Source organism: Lathamus discolor, chromosome 1 (genome assembly GCF_037157495.1).
Source record: "Lathamus discolor isolate bLatDis1 chromosome 1, bLatDis1.hap1, whole genome shotgun sequence".
Classification (NCBI taxonomy): Eukaryota; Metazoa; Chordata; class Aves; order Psittaciformes; family Psittacidae; genus Lathamus; species Lathamus discolor.
This window is the reverse complement of record NC_088884.1, coordinates 65073798-65101630: the sequence shown is the minus strand read 5'-3', so window position 1 is coordinate 65101630 and position 27833 is coordinate 65073798. Positions and strand designations below refer to the sequence as shown.

At 42.9% G+C, this 27833-nt stretch overlaps 1 protein-coding gene across 3 annotated transcripts; it reads left to right on the top strand.

Annotated features, from left to right (window-relative positions):
• The first annotated feature begins 102 nt into the window (after positions 1–102).
• FOXJ2 (forkhead box J2) lies at positions 103–27649 on the top strand. 3 transcript variants are annotated; one of them, XM_065675206.1, is made up of 12 exons: positions 103–1055; positions 1538–1658; positions 16377–16729; positions 17257–17331; positions 18991–19059; positions 19422–19562; positions 20002–20200; positions 21645–21971; positions 22374–22475; positions 22932–23132; positions 23988–24086; positions 25172–27649. In XM_065675206.1, exons 3-12 carry the CDS (start codon positions 16397–16399, stop codon positions 25258–25260), a joined length of 1635 nt encoding a protein of 544 aa, XP_065531278.1. In that variant the 5' UTR covers positions 103–1055; positions 1538–1658; positions 16377–16396; the 3' UTR covers positions 25261–27649. The 3 variants fall into 3 exon arrangements, with proteins under 3 accessions (XP_065531278.1, XP_065531286.1, XP_065531270.1); XM_065675214.1 differs by having other exon boundaries at positions 103–1658; positions 20005–20200; XM_065675198.1 differs by having other exon boundaries at positions 103–1658.
• The last annotated feature ends 184 nt before the right edge of the window (positions 27650–27833 follow it).

The following is a 27833-nucleotide window of genomic DNA, read 5'->3' as shown; positions in this document are numbered from 1 at the left end:
GGCCGCTGCTGGGCAGACGCAAGGCTCCAGACCGGCGCCTCCTTAACCCGGGGAGGCGGGGGCGGCCGCGGCCGGGGGGAGCCGGGGGAGGCGGGGCGGAGGCCGGGGAGGAGCCGGGGCCTGCAGTGGAGCCGCAGCCAGGAGCGGGAGCGGCGGGGCCTGGAGAGATTCAACGCCGCCCAGCCGGGGTCCCTCGCACCGGAACCCGGGGAGCCCCCCGGGGACGAAGCCGAGGCCCGGCGGAAGGCGGCGGAGGCGGCCGCTCATCCCCGCGAGCTGCCGCGGCCTCCCGTGGTAGCCGGGCCCGGGCAAGAGGAGCTAGGGCCTGGGGGGAAGCCAGGGACAACCTCCGGGCAGCCGGGGTGGGGGGACACCCCCGTAGCCTGCAGGGGTGGGGGAGAGACCCTGCCCGCCCCCCCCGCCCCATCCGCAGCCGTGAAGGGGCACCCCGTTAGGCAGACCTGCTCACGGCGGCGGGGGACACCCCGGCGGCCCCTCGCCGGCCCCGCCTCGCTGGCAGGCCGGGGCGCACCCGCCTGCCAGCCCCCTTCCCTGCAGCTGGTGGGGGAGCTTAACACTTGCCCCCATCCCCACTAACGAGCCGAGGGTGGGCAGAGGTCCCCGGCACCAAGCCCTCGTAACTGTCTAGAATCGGGTCTGCTCTTCCTCTCTGGAATAGAGCCTGCTGGAGCGCCCTCAGTACCCGTTTTGTGGAGAGGTGTTCTCGGACCCCGGTTTCTGGGGGTTTGGAGAATAACCCTTACCACCTACTCCCCCCTGCTACTGAGGAAATTCTTCCCCCAAGCAGAGGAGGAGACAGTCCTTCCCCAGACCAGCTCGTAACAGGGCAGTCTTCACCGAAGAAACCCCGTATGCTCAAGAGAGGCAGTCCCCAAGACAGAAATAAGCAGGAGCTCCTCGTACTACCTAGTAATTTTGATTATTTATATCTGCTTAGCAGGCAACAGAGAAAGCAAATCAGGGGAGAGAAAGCAGAGGCAGATTTAGATACTCTTCTTCCCTTTTCCAGTTGCTGTTAACCACTGGAGATAAAGGTAATTTCCAATACTGACCTCATCTTCCTCCATCCCAAAGAAGATCCCTCATCCTCTAATTCCAAGAGGGTTTTTTTCAAATATCCTGTGCAAGGAGGGAAAACGCACCTCCCAGTTCCAGGGAAAGAAAAAGGCAGATTTTACTAATAATATCCACGGAGATAGCAAGATTTAATTGTTTTTTTTCCTAGAGAAACAGGTCTGTCCACAGTTAAGGACAAGGTGCACCTAGAGGAAGGAGAAGAGAGGTTTACAGGTAGGGACATTGGAGAAACTGATCTCTCAAATCATCTGAGAATCGGTGAAAAGGCTGTCTTCCAGGGAACACTGCTTTAGTAGTTAGCTGTCAGAGGGGAGAGAGGATCTCCATCCTGGGATAAAACCAGCAGGCTTAGGGGACTGACAATCCCAAACAGATTGTTTTAATACTGAAGATCCTGATTTCATCCACAATCCCTTCGCCCTCAAAATATTTCTTGAAGAAGCTCCTGGAATAGCTGACAGCAACGCTCTGAGGATGGGTCTCAGAGAAGGAGCGTGAAGGGCAGCACCGCAGAAACCAGCACTGAAGATAATCCACCTCCCACCAGAAAATCTTCCAGAGTGAGTGACCACATTATATCACCTCTATTCCTAGCGGTCCTTGTATTTTTGCCTTCTCATTTTCCATATGTCACTGTATCTGCTTTCCTTTTAATATTTTCTCTCTCTTGTTTCTGAACCTCTCCCAAGGCTTCTTTTTTTTCTGTGTGCCTTTCTTCATCTCTCTTATTTAGCTCCATTATATGCTATATGGAATTGACCTGATTCTTTCCCTCACTATTTAGCTTACATGAGACCTTAGCCCTATTTAATTGTAAGAAACATCTCTGCTCTTTCTATTTTACTTTCTTTCACTGGTGTGTTCATACTAGACTCAGCCGTTACCATCACCAGTGTGAAATTAATTTCTTATCATTTAGGGGTCATTGAGAAGGATAATCCTAGCCAAAAGGCTTTGAGGAGGCAGAAGCAGTGATTTCTAGTGCCACTGTCCAAGGATGCACTTGTGGGGTTGAAGTGTCAGTTGTTCTCCATGTGGGTCCTACTATGCTCATTACTGTGGGAATAAAATCCTTGTGTGATGCAGACCTCGCTGTGCTTGGGGGCTGAACATTCAGATTCCAGTGCTAGTACTCTGAGATGTGTGCCTTAATGTACCTAAGGGTTGTGGGATGAATTCTGGAAAGAGTGCCCTTGAGACTGGGTTCTGTGGTATTCAGGGGCCTGGGAATGAAAATCGTGACAGTGCTGGTGGAAGCTGCTCTTAAAGCCAGAAGAAGCCATTCCATTGCCATTAGTCTTCATCTGTGTTTTATGCTGTGTTCAGGGGCTAGAAATGTTAATTCTAATGCTAGTGAGCCAAGCTGGCTGCTTTTTGTAAATGAGGCAGTTAATTTCCAATCACAAATGAGTATTCTCACATTAATGTAGTGATTCCTTGAGAAATCAAGTCCGAGAGGGACTTTATCAGATGAAGCCAAAGCAGATTCCTGTAGCTGAAGAATCATGCCTAAGGATATCTCACCTGGCATATTCCTGTTTCTGTTCTCCAGTGTGATAGCAGTGAGGAAATACAAGATCAAAGGGTCCTTGGCCAGGACAGGAACCCTTCTGGAATCCATTTGGGAGCACAATGGTTAACAGGGAGTCCCTAAATAAGGAACTCCTTGGTGTAATTTGCTAGCAAGATCAGACAAAAGATGCCAAAGTGATTCCCCATTTTGGCAGAGAATTTTGACAGTTATCCATAGCTTCAGAAGGTGCTTTTCTCTGAGGGTAGGCTGAACCATGAAGTATACATATGTTCTGGGGGTACTGTTAGATGCCCTCCTACCTGTTGCCCTATAGTTATGCAATCAGCCTGTTTTTGAGTACAGCTGTGTTATCTAGCACATGGGAAGAGATAACTGAGGCATATTGGCCTTTGTACATTCAAGGGGGGAACTGACTTTTTATACTCCTGGGGTTACTTTACCTTGTTCTGTCCCCCTTTCTCACAGTAATGACTTGACATTTTTCAAGTGCTTTTGGCTCTGGTGGATGCCAGGGCACTTCACAGAATATTTGTGCCAGCCTTACAGAATTCTGATGCCCCACAAGAAGTATCTTTCTATATATTAAATGGTTTGGTTTTGTTTTGTTTTTTTTTTTTTTTTTCCTTCATTATTAATGATAAAGAGTAAGATTTTTGTATTAGCTGCCTGATCTTTATGTGTTCATGACAGACATATAAGGCTGGAAGTCATGTGCTGTAGAGTGATTGTTACTTATTTGTTAATTGCTGACAGGGCAGTTGGTGCTGACTCTGACCACAAAATTAAGATAATTTCTGTTCTGATGATCTCATAGTCTAAAACACAGCAGTACAAAAGCTAGGACAAACTGATACATTTAAGGAGGTGAATAATTTTTAGACAGCATAGGTCTTTAGTGTGATCATGATATTTCCATCACATGTTTATCACAGGTGAAAATGCAGTTTCCTCTGAAGTGGAATACTGCAGCTGTTCTGCACCATTTATTTTATACAAAAGTATCCATACAAGAAAAAGGAAGAGGAGTATTTGTCTTCATAAATGTGCAAGGTACTCAATAGACACATTTAAATGGAAGTGTTACATCTTTAAGCATTTACATTAAGCATATTAAACCTGAACACGTAAAATTAGACTTTAAAAACCACATTTGGATACCTCAGTAAATAGTAAATTCTCCTAAATGCCCATGAATGTAGAGTTGACTTCAACAGAAGCAATGAAGCCTTCAACATTGAAGTAAAGAGACAGTTTACACATATATGGGTTTGTAAATTTAAATTTGGACATGCATGCTTCCAAAAGTTGACTTTTTAAGTTGAAGCACTTATCCTGTCCTATGGGCGCTCTGCTCCCATCTGAGAACTGTGAGTGTGGCATTTTTCAGATCAAGCAATTAAGTGAAATAAAATTAGAAGGTCTGGAGAGTTATGGGAAAAGAATTACGTTACTGCAAGATCATGAGGTTATATTAATGTTTAAGTATGCATTCTGTAAGTTCTTGGATTTTTTCTTGGAATATGGTTCTTTAGGCAAGTTTCTAGGATAGACTAAGGATTCACAAAAGTTGGAATGAAATACAGTAAACAGTTTGAGGCTGGATATGATTCCCCAGTCTGAGACAGGATTGTGACTACTATAGTTTTTTGAAGGGTTTTCTTTGGGTTGTATTATTATTATTACTATATTTTATTTTATTATGTTTCCGGTACAAAAATGCATCCAAATGCTGGTGTCTGAAGAAGTTCTTTCTTACTGCAGAGGTTGAGGTATCTTTGCTTGCTACCTCCTTCCCTAAACTTCAGCCGACTTTCTTAATAGTGAATGACTCAGTCTGTATCACAGTTTGGATCTTTGGCCCTTTCCTTCCAGTATCAGAAAGGAGGTATGGTTAATGGCAACTGTGATACGGACAGCTGTCCCTCAAGAGCAGGACTGAGCTGATTATCTCGTTTCACACAGCTGTCAGGAATTACATCTCAGTCATTAGCAACCAAAACATGAAATATGTTTGGACTCATTTTTCCATTTGCTTCTCCCAACCTTGGGTAGAATTGTAACCAGCAACTTTCACAAAGAACCCTCTGTGTTTTGTAGTACTCCGTTTACAGAATCTGTTACTGAGTGGTGCTGCTTCAGAATTGAAACTTTAAAATACATTGGTTCTAGCATTTTTGGTCTGGAAGACAAGTTTGAAAAGATGAGTAGTGCCTAGATTAATGGGCAGCCAAAAATAGTATCTCTGAAGTTTTTTAACTCCCCAGTGGTGTTAACTCTGAGGCCTGAAAGAAAAGCATTTAAATCTCTCTATTGCTGGCTCTTGCATATTGTGTTACTTTAGCAAAAATATCCAGTTGATATGTTCAACCCCCAAATGTTTATCATCTTGGTAGGAGTCAGTATTGCTGCTTGCTATGTATTCTGCTGTTTTTGTTTTCTTATTCCTTCTAAGGAATTTATGAGCTTAAAAACCTGTAACACATTTCTGTCCGCTCATCTTTTCACTTTTAAAGGAAATCTGTGTACATGTGTTACGGCGAGCAAGCATGCTGCAGTATGTTTTCACAATTAAGGCAAATTTTCATTTTAAGTTTGAAACAAAAATTCAGAGTATCGGGAATATTTCAGTATTCAGAGACCTCACAGCATTTAATGTTGTGTCTGTGGTGCTTTGCAAAGATTTGCACTAGACCATTGTTTTATCGTTCTGTCTTTGACCTGCCCCATCCTCTACTCAATCCTGTTATGAACTTCGGAGTTGGTGTTACAGATTTTGCTGGTTCCTGTCCTTTATGAACCCTTTCCTGAACCCTGTCCTGGGCTTCCTAGCATCGTATCACAGCCAAGTTCCTCTCCTGCACCTTTAAGGCCCAGCATATTTCCACCCCGCCTACTTCTTCACTCTCATTTCCTCCTACATCCCACTCCTCCTCCCAGCTCTCTCTGTACTGCTGTTTGCATCTCATTTTCCGTGCTGTCCCTTTGCCATGCTGTCCTGTGGTCCTATAAGCCTAAATCACTGCTTCTCTCTTCATCAGGCATGCATCCGTCATCTCCTCTCTAGGATTCTTCACTGACATGAATCCTTTCTTACTGAATCTTACAGGCCCCACTTTTACTTTCACACCTGCATTTTGACCTGTTCTTGGTTTGGCTTTCATTGGATTATGTGCCTGTGGGGACACAGAGGATTTTTTGTCTGAGGTTACGTCAAGAAACCTGTTCTTTTTTCAACTTTATAATAAATAGAATTTTGTTCCTCTGAAATACCCAGTTCTGCTAGGCTGGGGAATGGCACTTTAGTCATTCATTCTCTCACCATCCTTTTTCCCCTGCCCTCTTCTCTTCCTCAGGAACAGCTGGATTTTAGTTGGTTAGAACGGAAATCCCTTGTGTGACATTCTCCAGTCCTTCCAGCACTTCAGGATCTTGGTTTTGAGAACTGGGGTGAAAAGTAGTGCAAGGCCTCATTCCTCATCTTTCTGAGCTGGTCAATTTACTTGATGTGAAGTCAAGAAATCAGGGAATGTGTGGGTTTTTTTATGTGTAAGAGAGACTGAGTAATGAGGGAGAGATGACGAGTGACAGCTTTTATACCTCGAGGAAAAAAATATTTACTTTTTTAGTTTTTACAATTAGCAATTCAAATTTTGTTTATGCTCTCTGCTATATAAAGACTGTGGCTGGTTATAGCAGAAATACGTAATTACTGTTAAAAGTTCAAAAGTTCAAATCTGAATAATTGGGGAGGGATCTGAACTCTTTGTGGTCGCAAATTAAATGAGTAAGGTTTCTGAATTCTTATTTTCCCCCAAAAAAAACCTATTGTTGTGTAAAACTAAAGCAATTCTCCCTCCCCATCAAAAATTTGCAGAGAAAAATAAGTTGCTAAAATAGTTACCTCTGAAATTCCCTTTATCTGAACAAAGCAGACAAGCTTTGAAAGTAGAGAATGGGTCTGGGATTTGAGACCTGTGTTCTCTGCATGGTTCTGCTACTCCTTTGCTGTCTGACCTTGGGCTTCGTGCTTCTCCATGCATGGCTTCCCATTTACCCTGAAATAGGGTATTGATCCTTTTTAAGGGCTACAGATTATAAGGATGAAAACCCTTTGTAAAGGCTGGCTGTTCTTTTTGCTGTTGATTACCTTAATTACACTGTGATACTGAACTCAAAACCTCTGTATGCCACTTCTTGTGGCATTAAGAAACAGTAAAATCATGATGCCTGGATTAATTTTTGTTTCATTGAAGGACCTGTGACTCTAAATCTGAAAGATCCTGTACCTGTCTGCAGCCTAGAACTGTTTTTTAAGTTGACTTAAGTATAGATATTCTAACTCCCTTGAAGCTTCTAAGTTCTCTAATGACCTTTTCTTGGCCAGGTCTCAGGGTCTCTATTCCATCTTCATCCTTCTTGGCTTCCCTGCTGTTTTTGACACTTGATCATGCCCAGTCTTGTCCTCCTTTGACTTATGTGTCAGTATTTTCCTGGTTTCCCTCCTACTGTTCTAGTAATTCAGTAGCTCCTGCACTAATTTATTTATTTTTTTTTTTTCTTTTTAAATTAGGTACAAAGCCCCACCTCTGGTATCTTCTTGTGTCTTTTCTTTACCTCCTTCATGCCAGTGACATTCAATTATGCAACTTGGCATACTACCTTAACAGCTTTTTTGAATGATTTGCTGCAAGTTTAAGACTGCTGAAGCCAAGGTGGAACTCCAGAAAGCTCCTTTGAGATTTCCCTTTGTTTTCTGCTTTCCTCTATGAGCATCCACAGTTGGGCCTATAGCGTGGGGTTTCTTGCACTCTTCTTGCTCTTCGCATACAGGATAGGGATGACTCATCCAGATTCATGGCCTGAATCTCCAGTTTCTTTCTTAGTCTCTTTGGGTAACCCTTATGCTTTCTCCTTCATTTACCATCTTGTTTGCTGATAGCTGTTCTTGCTGGCCTCTCACAACTGTGTTACCTTCTTGTCTTAAAAACACAGTTACTGAAGCTATGCTCCTGGCATGTTTCATCAACATGTTGCTGCCTCCTCCTTGACAAGCCCGTTCTTTGGCTATCGTCCACCACATAAGCTTTCAGCTTCTTTTACTCACTCTAAGGGGTCTTCACATTTATATTTCTGTCTTATTTGTTGCTGTGTCTTACTGTTTTGTCCTTTGCTTTGCCAGCAACACAAACACGACATGCTTTTTCATTTCTTGCATGAGCATCTCTTCACATTCATCTTCAGCTGACTCATTCCTTGATACATATAGAAAAATTACCAGCCAGCAGAGGCCAGACATACTGGAAACCACTTATGTCCATGTTTTAAAATCATTTGAAAGGTCTAACTAACTCGGAGATAGTTGTCATATTACATGAACCTTCCTCTCCTTGGCTTCTGTTGTAAAGAAGGATGATTATTAAAGTAACTAAAAATTATCATAAGTGAAGACACAACATCTCAAAGACTAGAAAGATAAGGGTTAAAGTGGAATAATATTTACTTGCAGTTGCAAGTTGGCAAGTGGTGTGGAAGAAAGCATCTTCTTTCAGTATCTTTAAGGAAATGAACAGAAGATTTAGTTTCAGGATGATACACAAAATGGAGCATTTTAGGAATAGGATGCAGAAAGCCAAGTAGCAATAGTAGTGTTTTAAGACAGAAGAAACTGTTAATGGGAGTGTGTTCCTTGCTATTGTGGTTCTGAATCCTCTTGACTTTCAAGCTTGGTACAGACATTTATGAGTTGTGAGCCTGGCTAGGGATTGTCAGGTGTTTGTCTCCTGCAAGACAGTTCATTCTGTTTAGTCCAGAATAGCAACTAACAGAATAGTGAAAAGGAATTGTGTTAAAACAGTGGTTGAGACCTAATTTACGAACCTCACACAGTACTACTTAAGTCTTCTGATCATTATCCAACTTGAATTTCAGCTGTGTGTTGCTTCCAGACTCCTCTTTAACAAGCTTTTCTGCAGTGCTTTGGTGATTTTAACTCTGTCAGTATGTGCTGTATGTACATTTTGGCCACATGGGGTAATCTGCACTTGATGCAGATTTCCTTATTTTCTGTGAATTCAGTACATAGTTTTTGTTGGTGCTTGATACCCATTTCCACAAGTGGGACAGAATGGCTTGTGGCTCCTTTCAGCAACTATTGCAGAGCTGATATTGACTGATCTGTTTTCAGTGGTTCAGCCTTTGTTGAACAGGTTTTGACCACTTGCAGTCAGATTTTCATTTTCACTCTGCCTGGCTGGCATTCATTTAGCCCGGGGAGCTTTCTTACATAGAAGCTTTGTAGTATTACTATTATAAAACTGCAAGGTTAGCTGTCATTTTCCCCTGATAGACCCATTTTTTAAATAGGAAAAATAATACAGTTTTTATGTATAAGTACATACACGTATTCTTTTAACCTGGGTTTCTGTACCAGTCTTTGCAATGATGTGAAGATCTTCTGACCAAGATATTCTGCATGCTGATCTACTTCTGATGTTTAATCTAATTTCAGAGACAGTCTGGGTATAGTATCAGTGTTTGCATATTCTGTACTGAAGGCTTACCTACTGTATGTGATTCTGACAGGCTATTAAAATTGCAGTCCTTCTCTTCAACCTGGGTGCTCCCAAAGAGCTGGGGGAAATACCTTCTCTTGGATACAGTTTCTGTCCTGCGGACTTCCTGGTTTCCATGGCAGAATTTCGTTCCAGATATGTGCTCATAAATTTGAATTATTCCAAAACCAGTACCTGATACCTTTCTCAGTGTAAGAGTAATTGTTCTGTTAATGTTCTTAAACAGTATGCTGAAGATTTCTCTTGCCTGCCTTGGCATATGTTTAAAATTGCAGTTCCTACTTCAAATGGTAAAATATTACATAGTGCTACTGAGGATGGAGGGATGCTGTAGAGACGTTTCTGCTGTAGTGATGTATTTTCATTGTGCTTCTTCAAAGTGCTTGGTTTACTTCTTATTTCAAATCTGTTATTGGGAGGGTTGTCATGGGACATTTGGCTTATTATTACAGTAAATCTTTTATAGTAGTCTTATTATAGAGAAAATAATGCTCAAAAGTATTTTAGGCGTACCGGTATTCTCGGTATCACTTGCTGTTTCTTTTGACAGGTGTTATGTATTCCCCACTTCCACTTACACCATTAATAAGCAAACTAATCTTAACTTTGAACACATATTTTCAGACTGCTGAGGGGTCTTTGCAATGTTTGTGTAGGATTTCTCACTGCATTTTTGCTGCATGCTTATATAGCAGACAACAAAAATACTTGATCAGTTGGTCTTATTAAAATCTGGCGAGGGACTAGCTGTGCTTAATCATAGCCTTTTATGTCTGTAAAGATACTGTCTCCCTTGACATGAGCGTATTTTAGACTTTGGCTGTAATGCCATCTGTTAATAAGTTTAAACAAGCAGGTCAGGTTTTGTAAACTATACCATTTCGTCAGTAGTTTCATACAAAACTAGGACATAATTGCTTTTGGAATTGGTTCCTGACACGCTTCCAATATGGGGGTTTTGGTGACTTTATAGGCCCCACAAGTCTTCATCCTTCGTTAGTGCCAAGTGTGCATGCATAGTCAGTGCTGTTTGTTCACTAAATTCAAACCGAAAAATTATATGCTGCTCTTGCACCTTTCACAAAATGGAGGGAATCAAAAGCTCCTAAGTCAAAATATGCTATTGTGATATTTGTTATTAATAACTATTACAAAAACAAATTTGTTTTATTTTTCCTTGAGACTTCTATGAACCTTGTTGATGAGATTTGTTTGTTAGAGGAAAACCATAGCTATATAGCAACTATAATAAAAGAAATAGTCCAGTGATTTATATTAAGCTATGCATGGTCTAAAAGTTCCCGTCTTCCTCTAACTGGTATCTTTTCAGTACCATCTTAGTAAGTTACAGTGTAACTTGTAACAAATTTCCAGTTCTGGGTGCCCTAATTGGAGTACCACTTGTGTTCTTTTATGCAACGTAGCATTGACCATTCAAAGACATTGTCTTGCACACCAGGTAATTTTGAGCAGGGGTATAGTCAGACCAGTGTGACATAGATAGGCACAGATTGTGACAGTTTGTATTCATATAGGTGATACCACATTGTGTGCTCTTAGGTGACAGTAACTTCCTTTGGTTGAATTCTTTTTTCCTTTGTGGTTTGTGACTAGCAAGAACGATGTGCCCCCTGTTGCCACATCTGCAAGCCTGTAGTGTACTGGGGAAAGGTTTTTCACCTTGCTGCCAAAAGAGGGAACTGTGGCTGTAGGGTATGATTTCTCTTACATCTTTGCCCCAGGGACTGTTTTCCTTCCTTTCATGTGGCACTGCAGATAGAAGTGTACTTTCAAACTGCAGTGCTTTTCTTCTGGTTTGCTGATACACTGACGTGACACCTACCACTCCTTCCAGGTTAGGTTTCATTTTATGAACAATACCCAGCAGCTTCTGTCTCCCTTCTGTGTTTGATTCCAGAAACATAAACATTTCCTGAAGGCTTCTCACAAGTATTTTCCAAAGTGATGCATAACTATTTCAGACTGCGAAGGTAATCGGTATCCTTTTTTTCTGTTTTCTTACATGAAACTAATATCTCTCAGTGAGAATGTTTGCTTGGAGAAGATATGAGTGTTTTGTTCCTGCCCTCTTAGTTCACATCTCCTTATTTTTGAGGGAAAACACATGTCTTAAAATGGCAAATGTTTCTTCCTGCCAGAGTTAGCAAAATTGATTCTTTCCCTCTCTCTGTATTGGTATAAGAATACAGGTTTCTTGCATGTGTAATTTACACATGTATGTCAACATTACCTTTTTCCATCAAAGTAGAAGCTGTCCATTTCTCCATGCATGTGGTATTCTTATGTTTTACTTCCTTACTCTTTGAGGCATTTTCTTCAAATTGGCATCACATTCACCTTTTTCCTTCTGGAAGGTTACAGTCAGATGGTGGTTTTTTGCTAGTTTGGGCTTGAGGTGTTTTGTTTGTTAAATACTGCAGAAGCTAGGTGTATCTCTTGAGTGTATTAGTTCTATATTGTTAGATCACTGGATTCAGGCACCTGAATAGAAGTGGCCTTATTTTTATAGTGTTCTGCTGCAATGCTTCTCACTGCTTGGTAGCCTGTTGCACATTTCTTCCTTCTCAAAGATTGAGTCTCCTTTGAATGTTTGCCAGTAGTGTTTCATTGGGTTGGAGTAGGAGCAAATAAAGCAACAGTGAAAGTAAATATAGAAAAGTAAATGTACAGATTTATTCTAGAACAGGCATCTTCTGTAGGCTGTGCACAGTGTTATTTCATTCATTGTATGACTCTCTACTTTAGTCATAACTGATTATGACTGGCTAGCCTTTGAGTTCAGCCTTAGAGAATGTTTCAAGCTATAAATGTTTATTAACTGCATTCAGAATGACCCTTAGAGTGCCATTTCCCACATTTCATACATTTTTCAGTCCTGATACATAAGTAACAGTGACCTTGGATGAGATTTGACTGGCTTAGAGCGAGCATTTGCAGAATAGTACGGCAGGCAAAGTACAGATTTCTTCAGTCCTGCTGCAGGGATAGTACTAGCTCATAGACACAAGGCTGGCTTGCATTTCCAGCCTGAGGTTTGATTTGCTACTTGCAGATATTCAAAATAAGGCAGTAGCTTTCCTGGAACACTGTAGTGAAGTATTACTAGTCCCAAGTGAATTAGTGGTTATTAAAAGGTGTTCGATGCTAGGATTTTATTTTATATATTTTTCTTATGAATCAGACAGATTGTCATCCATCTAATTGTAGCTTTGGGTCAGTGCTCAGCTGTCATTTTTGCATCTCTCTGACCTGTCTTGACTTGGGGTTGTACTGGAACTAGTTAGTGCTTGAGAAGACTCTGTAGTCAATTTCCAGCTGTTGATGGTGGTTATGACTTGGCTGCCTTATGCTTGGCTTTTAAAGTCAGCCAAATACATATACAGCTACCACTTACCATGTAAAGTGGGAGGTTACGAATTCTGGTCTTTGACTTTCTTTTTACTTCTTCAAAGTTAATTCTGGCTTGCTAATATGGTAGGATTTTTCTTAAACACCCTTGATTTCAGTTCAGTGTGTTTGTTAGTCATTAGTGGTTTGGTTTTTTTTTTTTTCCTTTGTTGAGTAGGATCATAAGAGAAGAGTTTGAAAGAAGATTTGCCAGGCAATAAACTGGGAAGGGAAAGTTGGAAGACTCATAAGTTGTTCTGGTTTGGCTGTGGTCTCATTCTGTCATACCATTAAGTAGTGTCAAGTGTGCTGCTTGGATCAGGTGAATGAGATATGCAACACGAAGTCTAGCAAGCATTACTGTTAGAGTAGGTATTATTTCAACTAATTTAACAGCTAATTACACCAAATCATTTTTGTACTGAGAAGTGGTGAATGCTCCATCCCTGGCAATGTTCAAGGCCAGGTTGGACAGAGCCTTGGGCAACATGGTCTGGTGTGAGGTGCCCCTGCCCATGGCAGAGGGGTTGAAACTAGGCGATATTAAGGTCCTTTCCAACCCAAACCATTCTGTTGATAGTGTTCTGGAAGTGCTACCTTACCTAAGGTTTGACTGTGCCTGATTATTACAAGATCCCATATTGCCAGGATACAGACTTAGAAATCCAGTATCATGATCAAGTACAAACTTGGGAAAAAAAGCATTACTCCACTGCTTTGAAATTTCCCATATGACTCCTATTGGGTCCGCGTCTTCACTTTCTGTCCTGAATTACTGTCTAGCTTATATGTTCTTAAAGAGCTGCTGTATTTTACTGAAAGTAGTTGTTTTGGTACTGGGTGATTAGTGCATGTGTATAAACAGGATTTTTTTTTTAATTTAAGATTTTGGAGTTTTGTCATTGAAGATTTTTATAAAGCAGGGAATGAGAATGCTCAGCTGCTTAATATGGGTATAATATGACCCAGTTCTAACCTTGCTTCCCTCCCTGACAAGTGTATTTTACACAAATACATAGAATCGTGTGTATTTGACAATGGGCATGTTGCTTATTGACCTTACATTTCACTGCATAGCCAATCATCCCAAAAGCTCTAGTGACATAACCTGGGCAAATCTGAAGATCTGTGCAAACTGCAGTGCTTTCTTCTGCTGCTTGATTTTTCTGGTGTTTCAAACTGGTATCTTAATCTGACATAGGCTTTTATAACCTATTGTCTTGATTTCTGTGTTTGTATTAAAAAAGGGGGGTGGGGGTGGAAAATTTGTATTTAGTTTAGTTTGGATTTGTATTGTTAGCGCAGTGATATTTCATTATGGTTTCAACATGCATATGATAAGCAGCAGTAATTTGTTCTCTGATTGCGCTGTGGAAATTAAAATTTATATGAGGCACACTCACAGAATTAAGCATTCAACTGATATTTAGTTCATGTTTGTTTCCTCCCAAACCAAACTGAGTACTACTTTCAGTGAGGACTGTACCTGTAAACTTACCATGCAAATGTAACTGTGTTTCAGTGACATGGATACCTCAGTGGTCCTGTCCATCCCCCACTAGATGAGAATACATTGGTGCTATTCTGTTGTATAATTCAAGAAGGAATAGTGCTGCTTGCTGTTTTCTTTTTTAATTTAAAATGTTTGAGAGTAGATCAGTTCAGCTGAGAAGAGCAATTATATTCAATAAGCACCAACTTGAGGAGAGTGGATAATGGAAAGCCTTTTTCAGCTCTGATGGTCTAGTTAGCTGTGTAGCAAGTAGTCATCGCTGTCATATGTGATAAGTGCGGCAGATGAGTAGATAGATAAGTTAGTAGCAGTTGGGCTTTTCCTTTCCTCCACAGACAGAAAAATGTTTCCACTCGCTATAGACACTGTAGTGCTGCAGTTTTACTTCTCAGTCTGCGTGTGCACATGAGTGTGAGTGATAATGTTAGCTGTGGAGTTAAGAGGTGTTTTCTGAGCCCAGGGCTTTGGAGCCACTGCTTGTGGCAGTTGAGGGATGGATTTTGTTGTGGTTTGAGCCCTAAGGGTGTGATTAGCATGTGCATAAAAATTAAAGGTTTAGTGCAGACAAACATGTTGGAGTGTAGATTCTTGTGCGCTTTTGTTTTGCAAGAGCACTTAAGTGCAGAAGTGCAAGGTATAATGCATATGGTTGTGGGGGAAGAACAGGGAGCTTCTGTGTCAAAATGCTGAGCGCATCTGTCTCTGGATCTGTACATCCACACTGTGTTATTGTCAAATACCTATTTTTAGAATGAGTATCTAATTGGTATTCATGCAGATGAGTGTCTCCCTGTCTCATCTGATCCACTCCTCTGAGTGATGCACTTGGTGGGAGGTGTCTGCTGATGAATCTTCCCTGAGCAGAGTGTGTTCATGTCTGTCAGTTCTCTCTTACTGTGTTTCATTTGTTACATGAGTGTATGTAAGTGTATGTATGTGCATTTGCCTTTTGTATGCACTAGCATGGTCAAAGTATTGCCTAATCCTCTACAAAGATTAATTTCAAAATGAAAGATGCAGAACTTGCAGCCCTTCAAGACATGATTCTTCTTGTTATGCAAAGAATAAATGCAGAGGAGTGCAAGTTGTGGCCATGGAAACTTAGCTACCTCAGTCCAGACTTCAAGGGATTGCTCCTGGTATAGTGATGAGTAAGAGTGATGATCTTTCTCCTGCCTTGACTACTACAAAAGACAGCATACAAGTTTGTGTGCTAAGTGTGCAAGTTCATACAAGCTCATGCTGCTAAATATTTTCTTCATATAAAATAATTAGTAAGTAGAAAACCCTGAGTGCAAGTGCTAGCCATGTTGGACAGGTGTGTTTTATAAGGGGAAATATATAATATTTATGAGAGGAAAGATCCAGAGTCTGTTTATACCCTGTGGCAAACTTGTTGTGTGACTTTGGACAACTAAGTTTTTATTGTGTTTCAGATAGGGAAAAATACTTGCTTGTTATATTATGAATTAAGTGAGACTTAATAAAATTATATGTATATTTAGGAAAAATAGGTTATGGTAGGCAAAGCTTTAACTATTACGAGCTTTATATAGTCTGTTCCACCTCAACATGGTAGATGTAATTATCTATATATAGTATTATGCATGATCTTGGTGTTTTAAAATGATATGTAATCCTAGCTCTAAGGAGTAGGATTCATTGTGTCACCTAAGGCAAAAAGAGAGGCTAGGGCTTAGATAGAAATTAATTTATCTCCAAATTAAGACAGTCACAATCCTGAGTTTCCAGATGATCTAATTAAATTGTGGTTTTGTATATGGCATGAGGGAGTATTCCCTTTTAGCTATGATTTTTCTCTTACTTGACACAGTAAATCTACTGGATTATAGGTAATCCTTGTGATGAAGGGTCCCAAGGTTATATCACTTACGTGGTAAAAGAGTGAATGTGATACAGCTGCTGAAAAGGCTTCACGTCCTTTGAGGAGATCTTAGTTCTTTATCTGGGAAGAGCTGGGATGCTCTGGCAAAGACTGTTCTAGCAGTGTTAACCATTAGCACTGTCCCAGCTGCTAAGAGCAAGGATGGTCCTCCCAGAGACACGGTCATAGTTTTGGATGATTCTTTCTGGCTGAGAATAAGGTATATGAAGTAGGATGATCTTCACACCAGTATTTGTGATAGGGGGAGAAGCAGAGGAGGAATGCAGATGGATGTTTCTGTTCTTAAGGTTCACCTGGTTTATATCTCAGGGGTTCCTTTCTCTTTTCTTTCTTTTCTCCTTACAGATACTCCTGCTTCCAGCATCATGGCCTCTGACCTGGAAAGCAGCCTCACTTCTATAGACTGGCTCCCACAGCTTACTTTAAGGGCTACTATTGAAAAATTAGGGGGTTCTTCACAAGCAGGACCCCCAGGGACTGCCCGAAAGTGTCCCCCAGGCTCACCGACTGATCCCAATGCCACCCTGAGTAAGGATGAGGCTGCAGTGCACCAAGATGGGAAGCCACGTTACAGCTATGCCACTTTGATTACATATGCCATCAACTCATCACCTGCCAAGAAGATGACACTTAGTGAGATCTACCGTTGGATCTGTGACAACTTTCCCTATTACAAAAATGCTGGTATTGGTTGGAAGGTGAGGGCTTGTGTTGCTGAGGTACCCTTTTTGTCTAATTATAAGAATTATTTTCTTAATTCTGTGCAAGCTATCCTCATTGAGCAAAATATAAAGACAGATGTGAAGTTAAGTTGACCAACTGGAGAAAATGCAGAGCCTGAAGTTCTTGTTTTCTCCAAGAATTTTGTTGTATATATGTCATGGCCTCTAAGAAGGAGTGTGCAAAACCCTGCCACCAACAACCAAGAAAAACAAAACCACCACTGCCCTCCCCCAAAACCTACATCACTACCAACCTCTGCATCACACTGATACTGTTTTCACTGCACCTTCTGTAGATGTTTGCATGGTTCAGCCCCATATTCATCCTAATCCATCCCTTTCCTTCACACAGATTCTGTTGTGCTCCGTTCTGGGCATATGTAGTGAGCTTTGGCTTTTGAGTCTGCAGCATCCTTCTATTTTCTGTACCTGCTCCCAGTCGTACTCAGAAGGCTGTATGTTTCTGTTATAGCACTTACCTGTATCTCTTACTGTCTCCTCAGAACTCTATTCGTCACAACCTCTCTCTGAATAAATGTTTCCGGAAGGTGCCTCGACCAAGAGATGATCCTGGGAAGGTAAGAAATCCGCGTGCTCCTAGGCAAGCAGTTTAAAACTGCAGGAATAAGCTGGGCTTGCCCTTTCTAACTCATGCTTGGAATTTGAAACCTAAAGTGTAGGCAGAAATGGAAGCAGTAGTAAGATTTACTGCAGTGCTTTGGTGTTCACTTAAAGGGTACTTGTAAAGGGGCCTTGACAGTTTTAGCAAGTATTTTTCTTACCTGCTATCTTCAGTTGACTTTAAAGATAACTGGAAGAAGGGAGAAATGGGGTTGAATGTACTTTCTTAGTTTAGTTTCTTTTTCTTCTTGATCTTTATGTGTAAAATGTGTATCTAGTCTACCCTGTTCTATTATGAAAGTCTGTAGTGGCTGCTGGTGAATGGCAGTACTGTGATGTGACATCGTGGGTTTCATGGAGACAAGATCCATGGAAGTGAGAGCAGAACTACTACCTATTTAGGCTGCAAAATGTTTTGTGTTGGGGGAAAAAATTCACCATAAGATAGTTCAAACCTGTAGAAATGATTTACAAGTAAAACTCAAGAATTTAGGAATTTGATGGCTAAGTAAGAACTAATAACGCTCTGTTAGTATATATAGATTGTAAAGGGGAATTGCTAGCAAAACCAAGACTTGGCATCTTGGCATGCAGATATTACTGTCGAGAAAAAAACCAAACAAACCCAAAACCCAGACAAGCAGAAGGAGAATGTGGGGACAAGAAGCTGTGTATTTAGAGAGAAAGATTTATTTTTTTCCTCCCCACCATCCTAAAGTTACCAGATAGGGCCACTTGCTCAGGCCTTTTACTTCAGGTTATATTTAAAGGACTAAGTGGTGTTCAGTTGGCATCTGTAAATGGAAGTAGTATATCTTTGAAGATCACTGCTCAAAAATACCATTGATGGTATGGCTTATTCTGGGAAATCCTAACTGACTTCAGTGTACATGTCTGCAGGTTTTCATTGGCATGTTGGGCTGGGTTTGTAATGAAAACCTGTTCTGTGCTTGTCACTGATTCTTCAGATTTCAATTAGAGGCCAAAGTGAGCTAAATAACACTCTAGAGTTCTCTTTACACTTACTCAGAAAACAACAGACATAATTATAGACCGTTTTATATTGAAAGGGACCTCTGGAGGTCAACATGCATCCCCATCCCACAAAGGAACAATTAAATTGGGTTATTGAGGTCCCCACTGAGTGTTTAATATCCCCAGGGATGGGGATACCACAGCTGGACCACACCATTGTGAAGAAATTTTTCTTTATACCTGACTGTAATTTTCCTTGCTGTAACTTGTGCTTGTTGCCTTTTATTCTTGTGCTGTGTATTTTTGAGAAGAGTTTGATTCTGTGTTCTTTATAATCTCCTTACACAGTTGAAGACAGCGATCAGATCCCCTTAGCCTTCTTTTGTCTTCTTGGTGTCCTGTCTCAGAGTGATGGAAGTGTAGAGCATTCTGCCTTCCACACCAGTAGCATCATATCTCACTATTCAGTACAAACCAGTGCAAGAAATGAATCTTTCCAACATGCAAGTCTCTGTTGTCTGATGTGCAGGGTGGGCCTTGGGGTCCTAATGTTTAGTCGTTGCTGCATTCAAGTCAGTAACCTCCTGCTTCAGGATGCTTTCTCATTTAATCATACATTCACCAATGGGTTTTCTTTCCAGGGCTCTTACTGGACAATAGATACATGTCCAGATATATCTCGCAAGAGGCGGCATCCTCCAGATGATGACGTGAGTGTTGTTTTTTACGGACAGCGTGAAGCAAGAGGGGGAATTCCTTTCTTGTTCCTAGTAGTCCTTTCAGCACTGAACTGTGTTATCATCCTGAGGCAGGGTATACAGAAGGGAAGACAAAGCCTAGGATAGAATGAACTAGCATGTATGTCCTTCTGATTGGCTGTTGTTACTGCTGTTCAGTAAAGTTTAAGCTTGTTAAAGTCCTTTATCCTGACTCTTCAGTGATTAAGGCCCAGTCCTATTTTCTAAGCCATGAACTTCTGCAGTGGGGGAGCTGGCTTCCCATCTGCTGTTTCACTTCTCCATCTGTTTTTGATTTCTGCTCCTTTCCTTTTCTCTTCCTTCCCCATCCACAGATCCCACAAGACTCCCCAGAGCAAGAGGCGAGTAAAAGCCCCCGAGGGGCTGTTCCAGTCAGCACAGAAGCCTCTTTGCCACCTGAGGCCACCCCTCAGCTGTCACTCCAGAGCAACACCTCCATTGCCAACTATAGTCAGGTGAGCAGCACAAAGGATAGAAGCCTTATAAGGGTGGGAAGAGAAGGAGAGAATAACATGAATAGAAAAGCAGAATGGTGAGAATAGAGGAAATCATGAAAATTGTGATACAGAGGCAAAAACAAAAACAATGGAAGAAGCTGAAATTGCAGAGATGGAAAATTAAGGAGGAAGCCAATTTTAACAAAGGGCTGGATAGGGATAAGGGTAAAGGCGTAATGGTATGAGATGGCTTCAGCCTTTCCTTCAGCTAGCATGCTGCAGAGGGAGGGAGGTGGTTGATTCTTCTCTAGGCAAATGGCATTTGGGAAGATTAGTTGGGAGATGAGTTAAGTGATATGGGATATCAGTGCGTGTTCACCTGTATCTAGTCTCCAGATCCCTGTCTCAGCATACAAACCCTAGTACATTCTAAAGGCCTTCCTTCTACCTTCTTTAGCAGGGTGCAGGTCCTGTGGATGTTGCCTCTACTGTAGCAGGGGGGCAGGGCCGCGAAGGGGCTGATGTGCCACCCCCACTGTACAGTGCCAACCATGACTTCAAGTTCTCCTACTCTGAGATCAACTTCCAGGATCTTAGCTGGTCCTTCCGAAACCTCTACAAATCTATGCTGGAGAAATCATCTTCCTCTCAGCATGGTGAGTAACTATATGCGTCATGTGGGGTGGGCAGGTATCTGCCCACACAGTCTTGTCCACCGATCTATCCTTGGTATCTCTCAGATCTTTCCCCGTTTTTAGGAGCCTGTGCAAACAGACTTTCTTTGTTTGGCATGCTGTAATTAGTTCTGCCAGGAGCAGATAAGAAATCTGCATCTCTTTTATCTATTGCTACCTTTAATTCTCTCAGAATAAAGAGGATAATGATTTAAAAATACCTTGTATTGATATAAAAGCAAATACTAAAATGGCAGAAGCTTATAGAGAAAAGCGTGTTGGAGTACTCACAATGTGAGGCTAGAAACCATGAGAGGAAGGGGATTGTTCCATGTGGAGTTTCTCTAAAAGGAGAGTGAAAAGTTGTCAGTGTTCAGATGTGTTAAAGCTAGTATTGTTGAAAGCCTTGGAGAATTGAGCTTTGTGGATTGAGAGTGCAGAAGAGATCCTACAGCTGCATTCATAGCTTGCATTTCTGGGATTGAGGAAGCAGCCACAAGAGGGCAGAATGACTGCAGGAATATGATCAGACGTCCTTGGGAAACAAGAACAATCTGCAGTTGCTGTTCCCACCTTTAAACACTTACAGTGTGGTGTAAAAAGGAATACATTATTACTTATGCTGTCAGCCATCACACAGTGCAGGCAGTTTTCTACTTTAGAAGGAGCCTCTTGACTTGTAGCTTCAGTGAAATAAAAGTATATTACTTTTACTGCTTTCATCATGCTGGCCCTCATAGTAGATGCCTGTTGTGTGAGGTACTGTAGAATGGACAAGCTACAAAAATGTAGAGAAGAACCTCGCCTCAGTGTGTGCCCCTGTTTGTACAACTTAGCAGCAGTCAGGTTTTTTGTCCTCAAGTCGTCAGCTGTAAGGTAGCCTAGGAAAATTTGAGTTTTGAGGGAATTTTGAGTCAGGGTGGCGGCATTCATCCTTTTGCCACATCACAGTAGTAGTAAGCTCTAAGGGTTGATTTTAAATCTAGTGAAAAACTGATGTTTGCTTGTGAATGGTCAAGTAAGGGCACTCAAAGTATGAAATGGGTAGCTCAGGTCAGTGGCATGTAATGCCCTGTACTGTGATTTTATTTTTTTTATTTTTTTTTTCCTTTGGAGGTTCCACAGTATAAGGGCAGGGGTTCAAGAGAGCACGGGTTACTTTGGTAAATATAGGAAAAATCCAGTGAGGAATTTAAGTTCCTAACTTTGTACTAAAAGATGAAATCTTGCTGGGGCTTTGTTGTAGAGCCTTTTGTTTTGAAGAGAACCTGGAGCAACTGCTCAAGGTGATAGTTGTTAGCAGCCTGTAGAGGGCACTCGAAAAGCTTCGTAAATAGCAGGATGAGCAGTGTGAAATTGGAGATGCAGAATTTAAGCAGAGGTTTAATCCAGGAGGCCCTTAAAGTTCCCTTCTTTTACTTGGCAGGTTTCTCTTCTCTCCTTGGTGACATGCAGCCTTCCAACCACAACTACTACATGTACCAGCAGCAGCAGCAGCAGCAAGGCCCCTCATCAGTGGGTGCTGCTCCCCCACTCCACACTCCAACCCCAGAGGGCTGCCCATCCCAAGGAGCAAAACAGCAGGGTGGTGAAGGTTATGGCCCTCCACCAGTGATGTCCATGCACCCACCCCCAATGCAGCATGGAGGCTACCACCAGCATCAGCAACATCACCCACACTCCCACCCACAGCAGCAGCCACATCAGCACCAGCAGCAGCAGTCACAGGCTTCAATCAACAATGCTGGCTTTGGTGAGTCAGGGGCAATGGAAAGAACATTCGGGGAAAAGGGAACAGTGAAACAGTGAAGAGCCCCCAGACAGAAATTCCACAAGTGAGCTTTCCCTAAATAGTGCCTAAATTGTGTGTGGGAAAAAGGGTGAAAGCAAATCATGATTGAAATCTGAGAGGGAAAATGCTTTCTTACTGATTGGAAGGAGAATACATCCACACTGGGTTTGGGATTCTGTTCAGGGATGCAGGGTAAAGTCAGGGGCTAAATGAAAGGCACCATCCCTCGTCTTCCAAGTGAAAAAGGATTGCCAGTGACTGTAGAATCAGGCTCTTTGGTGAAGGAGGACCAATCATTTTTATTAAGGGGTGGAGGGAAGGGGCAGTCTGTATTGGAATAATCTTTTCCCCATTTCATTCCAGCATTTCCCCCTGATTGGTGCTCTAACATTGATTCCCTGAAGGAAAGCTTCAAGATGGTAAACCGGCTGAACTGGTCTAGCATTGAGCATTCCCAATTCTCAGGTCAGTGTTGACTTACTGACTGTGTCTAGTGATTCAGTGACTAGGGCTGTAGTCCAGAATGTGAGTGCTGGGTCCAGATCTTTGGGTTTTTTCCAATGTAACGGTGTCAAGTCCATGGGTTTCTCAGGGACTCAACGATTCTGTGTGTAAAATGAGGTGTCCTTCTTCATGGGTTTTGTTAAAGACCCTGAAACTCTTGAACACTGCAGGAATTTGAGGCAGAGGCAGTTAATTCATACAAGAACATCAGAAAGCTCAGATTTTTCCCTTCCCATCCCTACCTGACTCAGTGAGACACTATCCTGGATACGGAGCTCTCCAGGAGTTTGGTGACAGATTAAGAGCAGTGAAGTTGGGCTTGTGGGGGGAAGGTAGGATTTAGGGGTAGAAGACAGAAACTGCATGGAAGGCCACATTGTGAGTGCTGTCTTTGACATTGTCCTTTGTCCCCTGCAGAGCTGATGGAGAGTCTGCGCCAGGCTGAGCGGAAGAACTGGACGCTGGATCAACATCATATTGCTAACCTCTGTGACTCTCTTAATCACTTCCTTACCCAGACTGGCCAGCTCCCTCATCTGGTTGGCCCACAGCAGCCCCCCCGAATCTCTGATTCTTGTGCCCTGAACAGTGGCAAACAGGAGCAGTCCATGAACCAAGGTAATCAGGAGGGAGACTAAAATGACATTTAATTCAGGGCCAATTCTGTGAGTGTCCTGAACTACTTGCAGCTTTGCCAGGCAAAGTAGCAGCGAGCAACCTGGGGCTAAGCTGTTAGAGCTGTTCATAGCAACTCAGCTTCTCTGGCTTTAAAGAATTAGTATGTCCTATGGCTGTGGCCTAGGTAGACCATTACTATGTGATGCTTACGACTGACATGCAACCTCTCCGAGCAGAAATACATTTGAAAGGTAAACCCATAAAAGAAGGGGGTGGGATGGCTTTTGTATGGGACTAACAGAAAGGAATGGCAAGGTAAAGAGATTGCTGTTCCAGATGGCAAGAGCTGTAGGAGCTGTTAAGAAGAAAGCTCTTGCGTCATTGTTGGGGAAATACTGGCTGGACAAGAAGTAGGAGGATTCACTCTGAATTCTGAGGAGAGCACAGAGGATATTATGGTCTTGACAGGACTGTAATGGTGTGCGTCATCTTAATACAGAGTTAAATGGATGATATTGAGCCAGCTTGTACTTCTGGATGAAAATGTTCTTCTTTTACAATAGTAGAGAAACTCCTGCTGGCTCCAAAGAACAAGATCTCTGACCAAGCTATAGCTTTGAGTTAGGACCCAAAAGCTGAACATCTCCCGCAGTATCCTGTGGGTCTGAGTGAGTTGCTCCGTGGCTGAGCTGCCACCCTGTCAGGGCAAAGACAGCTGACCAGAACACTGACAGTTTGGTTTATTTTGGTTTTGGGAATTTTTTGGGGGTTTAGGTTTTTTGTTTGTTTTTCTTTCTTTGTTTTTTGTTTTTGTTTTGTTGATTCGGTTTCGGGGTTTTTTTACTCCTTTCACAGTGAACTCCTATGGCCAACCCCAGCCCCCCCATCTCTTCTCTGGGCCATCTCCTATGTACCAGATTTCCACCCAGGACTCTCCAGGATATAATCGCCCAGGTAAGGGGTGACCTTACAGGTAAGGGGTGTGTAGTTCTGATGTCCTCAATATAAGAAGGACATGGAGCTGTTGGAGCAAGTTCAGAGGAGGCCATGAGAATGGTCAGGGGCTGGAGCACCTTCCATACAAAAACAGGCTGAGAAAGCTGGGGCTATTCAAACTGCAGAAGAGAAGAATGTGTGGAGGCCTCACAGCAGCCTTCCAGTATCTGAAGAGGACTTACAGAGGATGCTGGAGAGGGACTCTTCATCAGGGACTGTAGTGATAGGTCAGGGGGTAATGGGTTCAAACATAAACAGGGGAAGTTCAGGTGAGATATAATGAACAAGTTCTTTAATGTGAGGCACTGGCACAGGCTGCCTAAAGAAGTTGTGAATGCTCCATCCCTGGCAGTGTACAAGGTCAGGTTGGACGGAGCCTTGGGTGACATGGTCTAGTGTGAGCTGTCCCTGTGCATGGCAGGAGGGTTGGAACTAGGTGGTCTTAAGGTCCTTTCCAACCCAAAGCATTCTATTGATTCTATGATTAAGGTGTATTATACCAGGGAACATCAAAGAGCTGGTTCCCAAGCCCTTTGTGCATTTCTCCCAAAGCACTTATTAATCAAATGGAGCACTGAGGGTAGAGAAGGAGATTGGATTACAAGGGACCCTCCATTTAGGACTCTGTCATAGCTCTGGCAAGGTTTAGGATTTCAGTGGCCCGATTTCTTTCACTTCACATAGTCTTCTATCTCAGCCTTGCCCTCAGTTGCTTGAAGGCAGCTTTACACAAGAAGCTTCTGTTGAAGTCTTTTGTGGTCCATCAGCAGTAAGCTGTAAGGAAGGTTGAGGAGACTCAAACTTAACCTCTGTAGAAGCTGCTATGGAGAATTTTGTAGCAGGCCACCTACAGACATTGGTAGGTGCTGTCTGAGGGAGAAAATCATGCCAGTAGTGTTCTTGCTTGTTCAGCTGTTGGAAAGGAGAAGGCCCAAATCTCATGCTTTCTTTTGTGCAAGGGCCCACTGTGCAAAAAGCGTGACATTTTTTATTCTAACTGTTCTCTTTCCTTTCTGTTCTATTTTTCTGTTGGTTTTGGGCAGCTCACCATCTGGTCCCTCGGCCTCCAGGGCCTCCTCCAGGCGCCACTGAGGAAATCCCCGATGATTTTGACTGGGACTTGATCACCTAATGAGTTACAGACTTGATAGCCCGTCCTTTGTGAAGGACGCGGGAGGGGAGGGAGCCATGGGGTCACTGGTGTCAGCACCACCCTCCCCAGCCTCCCTGCCTTGCCTGTATATAGATATATATTCTCTATCTCCGCCAGAGAAGCCACCGCAAGATGCTGCCGAAGATAATCCTTCCTTGCGTCCTGTTTTATCTTCTTTTTCTTCTTTTGTTTATTATTATTATTATTATTGTTATTATTATTACCAATAATTGAGCACAGCCCTCCCCCTCCTCTGGTGGCCTTGGACACATCAGATTGGCTCTTTCGTGTTGCGTGGTGCCCTGTGGAGGGCGGAAAGATGGGTCCTTGGTGCCATGAAAAGACCTTGGAAGGCTGAATCCTTGAGTGCATCTTTCTCTGCCTCCGTCATTTTGCGTTTAACAATCCCTCTTTCCCTTCAAGGTGGCCGGTGAATTTGTTGTATTGGCTACTGGAGTGAGAGAGCCTAGTGGACCCTGGGAGCCTGTAGTTCTGTTGTTTCGTAAATGTTGTAAAGGTCCGGGGGCTAAAGGGACACTGGGGAGGAGATCTTAGCTCTGTGAACTTTCTTGCACCAGCAGGAAAAGAAGTAGAGTTCCCAAGTACAGAAAGAGGGTAATCCCTGAGGTAGGGAGAGCTGAGGTGAGCTGGGAGGGTTGACCTGCGTTTGGAGGAGGGAGAATGTAGCAGAGAAGTTGGGTTTTGGAATGCAGTGCCATCTGTGACAGCTGAGGGAGATTTTAAGGGAATCCTGACCTATTTTCTACACTGCCTTTCGTGGTCTCCAGGTGAAGCCTACATGCCCATCAGGTAAAAGAAGCAGTCAGGGGTGTCACATGTGATTCAGCTAATTCTATTCCCCAGAGCTTTTAACTTCACCCCCCTCCCCTTCAAGCCCTTCTTCAAAATAGTATTGAGGCTCTTACTTGCATATGCAAATTTGGAGGTTTTCTCCCATCAGTATTTGTTCAGTTGTTGTTTGATCTTCCAGCCCTCTGATTTCTTTGGAGACTGCTCTTGCCTGTGGTTCGAGAGTTCCAGCAGCAACAGGGCTCTCGGTGGTGGTTCCCACTGTGTGAATGGTCTGTGGTGGGAAGAGTAAGCTGCTGCTCAGAGTGGAGGTGAATGACAAGATGATGGGCAAGGGGCTGGACCCTCTGGTCAAGTAACTGGGAGGCCCTCATGAGTGTTTTTTCTAAGAGGTGCATTAGAAGAGAGGATGAAGTGGGGCAGATTATTAAAATGAACAGCCAAAGAGTGTAGTATAGAATGGAGGAGGATGGGTCAGACCCCTTTGCAATTCAGCTAGGAAGATTGTGGAATCTAGTGTAAATCCCAAAGGATAGGTTTTGTCAGCACTTGTGAATCAAGAAGGTGGAAAAGGTGCAGGAGCAGGAGTGAGTGTTGAGATGCCTCCTCCCCAAAGCTGTGTCCTCTGTTCCCCTTTTTGCTGGTATTGGCTCCGTTCTGTCAGACCTCTTGTTTCTTCTTAATATTTTGTAAAGCCTCCCCCCAGCCCTTATTCCCTGTTCACCAGTGAAGGGAACCAGGATAGAAATAAAACATTAGGACTACTTGACAGATCTGGGGCAGGGGAGTAATAACCTCTACTCTGACTGCAGGAAGGTGGGGAACTAGCATTGCTTTTTAAATTTGCTGTAGGAATAAAGCAGTTGGATCTTTGTCAGGGAAGTGGACAGCGTCTCCCTGGATTGGGAGGGTGGACGTTTTTGTTTGGTTGTTTTTTTTTTTCTCCCCTTTTAAGTGTGTTTTGGAGGGGGGGGAGTTCATCATTGAGTGTTTCCAAGAGAAATGAGGAATCCCAGACAACTGCAGCGTGGAGTCAGCTATTCTCTCTGCTGCCTCAGGATGGGAATGATACAGCTCGGAAGCATGTGTGATGGGTTTCTGTGGAAAGTGGCACCAGAGACAACCAGGAGAGGTGACCTCCGGTGGGTGCCAGTTAGTGCTTTGCAGAGGGTATTACTGAGAGCCGGCCCTGTGGAAGTCTGAAACCACCACCGGAAGAGAAACCAACTGTGATGGCTCCTTCTGCGTATAAAGTGCTCCTCATTTTCATATTTGCCTCATTTGCGTATTAAGTTGTGCCTCATTTGCATATGTAAATACATGCCGGTCAGTGTGCAAATCAGCCTCGTTCCTCTGCCCTGAGATAAACGTGTGTTGTTGGTGCGTGGTTCGGCCCTGGGCAGGCATGTGGAGCTCCGCAGAGTGCGCGGTGCCAGTCCCCCTCTGCAGGCCCCTCCGTGCTTTGTGTCAGTGGCCAGGAGAGAGGAGCGTGGTCTCACGAGTTTATTTTTGTGCATGCTTTCTTAATAAAAACAAAAAGTGAATGTTTATGGTTTAACCCTCTTGGTGCCAGTATTGACTTCTTTGACAGCGGCGCCCAGCTGGTGGGCATGGTTCCCACCTACTTACATCAGAACCAGAATTTAGGGGCTAAATGAACAGCCCCCACTGCTATGTACTTCAAGACCAAGACTTCTTAGGATGTCTAAAGTTCTCAGGGCACAGAGATCAGTGAGTCTCTC

Bases quoted from the DNA above. Each gene is read 5' to 3' on its own strand.
- FOXJ2 (XM_065675206.1), top strand. From the start codon at position 16,397: ATGGCCTCTGACCTGGAAAGCAGCCTCACTTCTATAGACTGGCTCCCA. The intron at 20,201-21,644 runs GTGAGTAACTAT...TTTACTTGGCAG, and splicing joins ATCATCTTCCTCTCAGCATG to GTTTCTCTTCTCTCCTTGGT. The intron at 22,476-22,931 runs GTCAGTGTTGAC...TGTCCCCTGCAG, and splicing joins TGAGCATTCCCAATTCTCAG to AGCTGATGGAGAGTCTGCGC.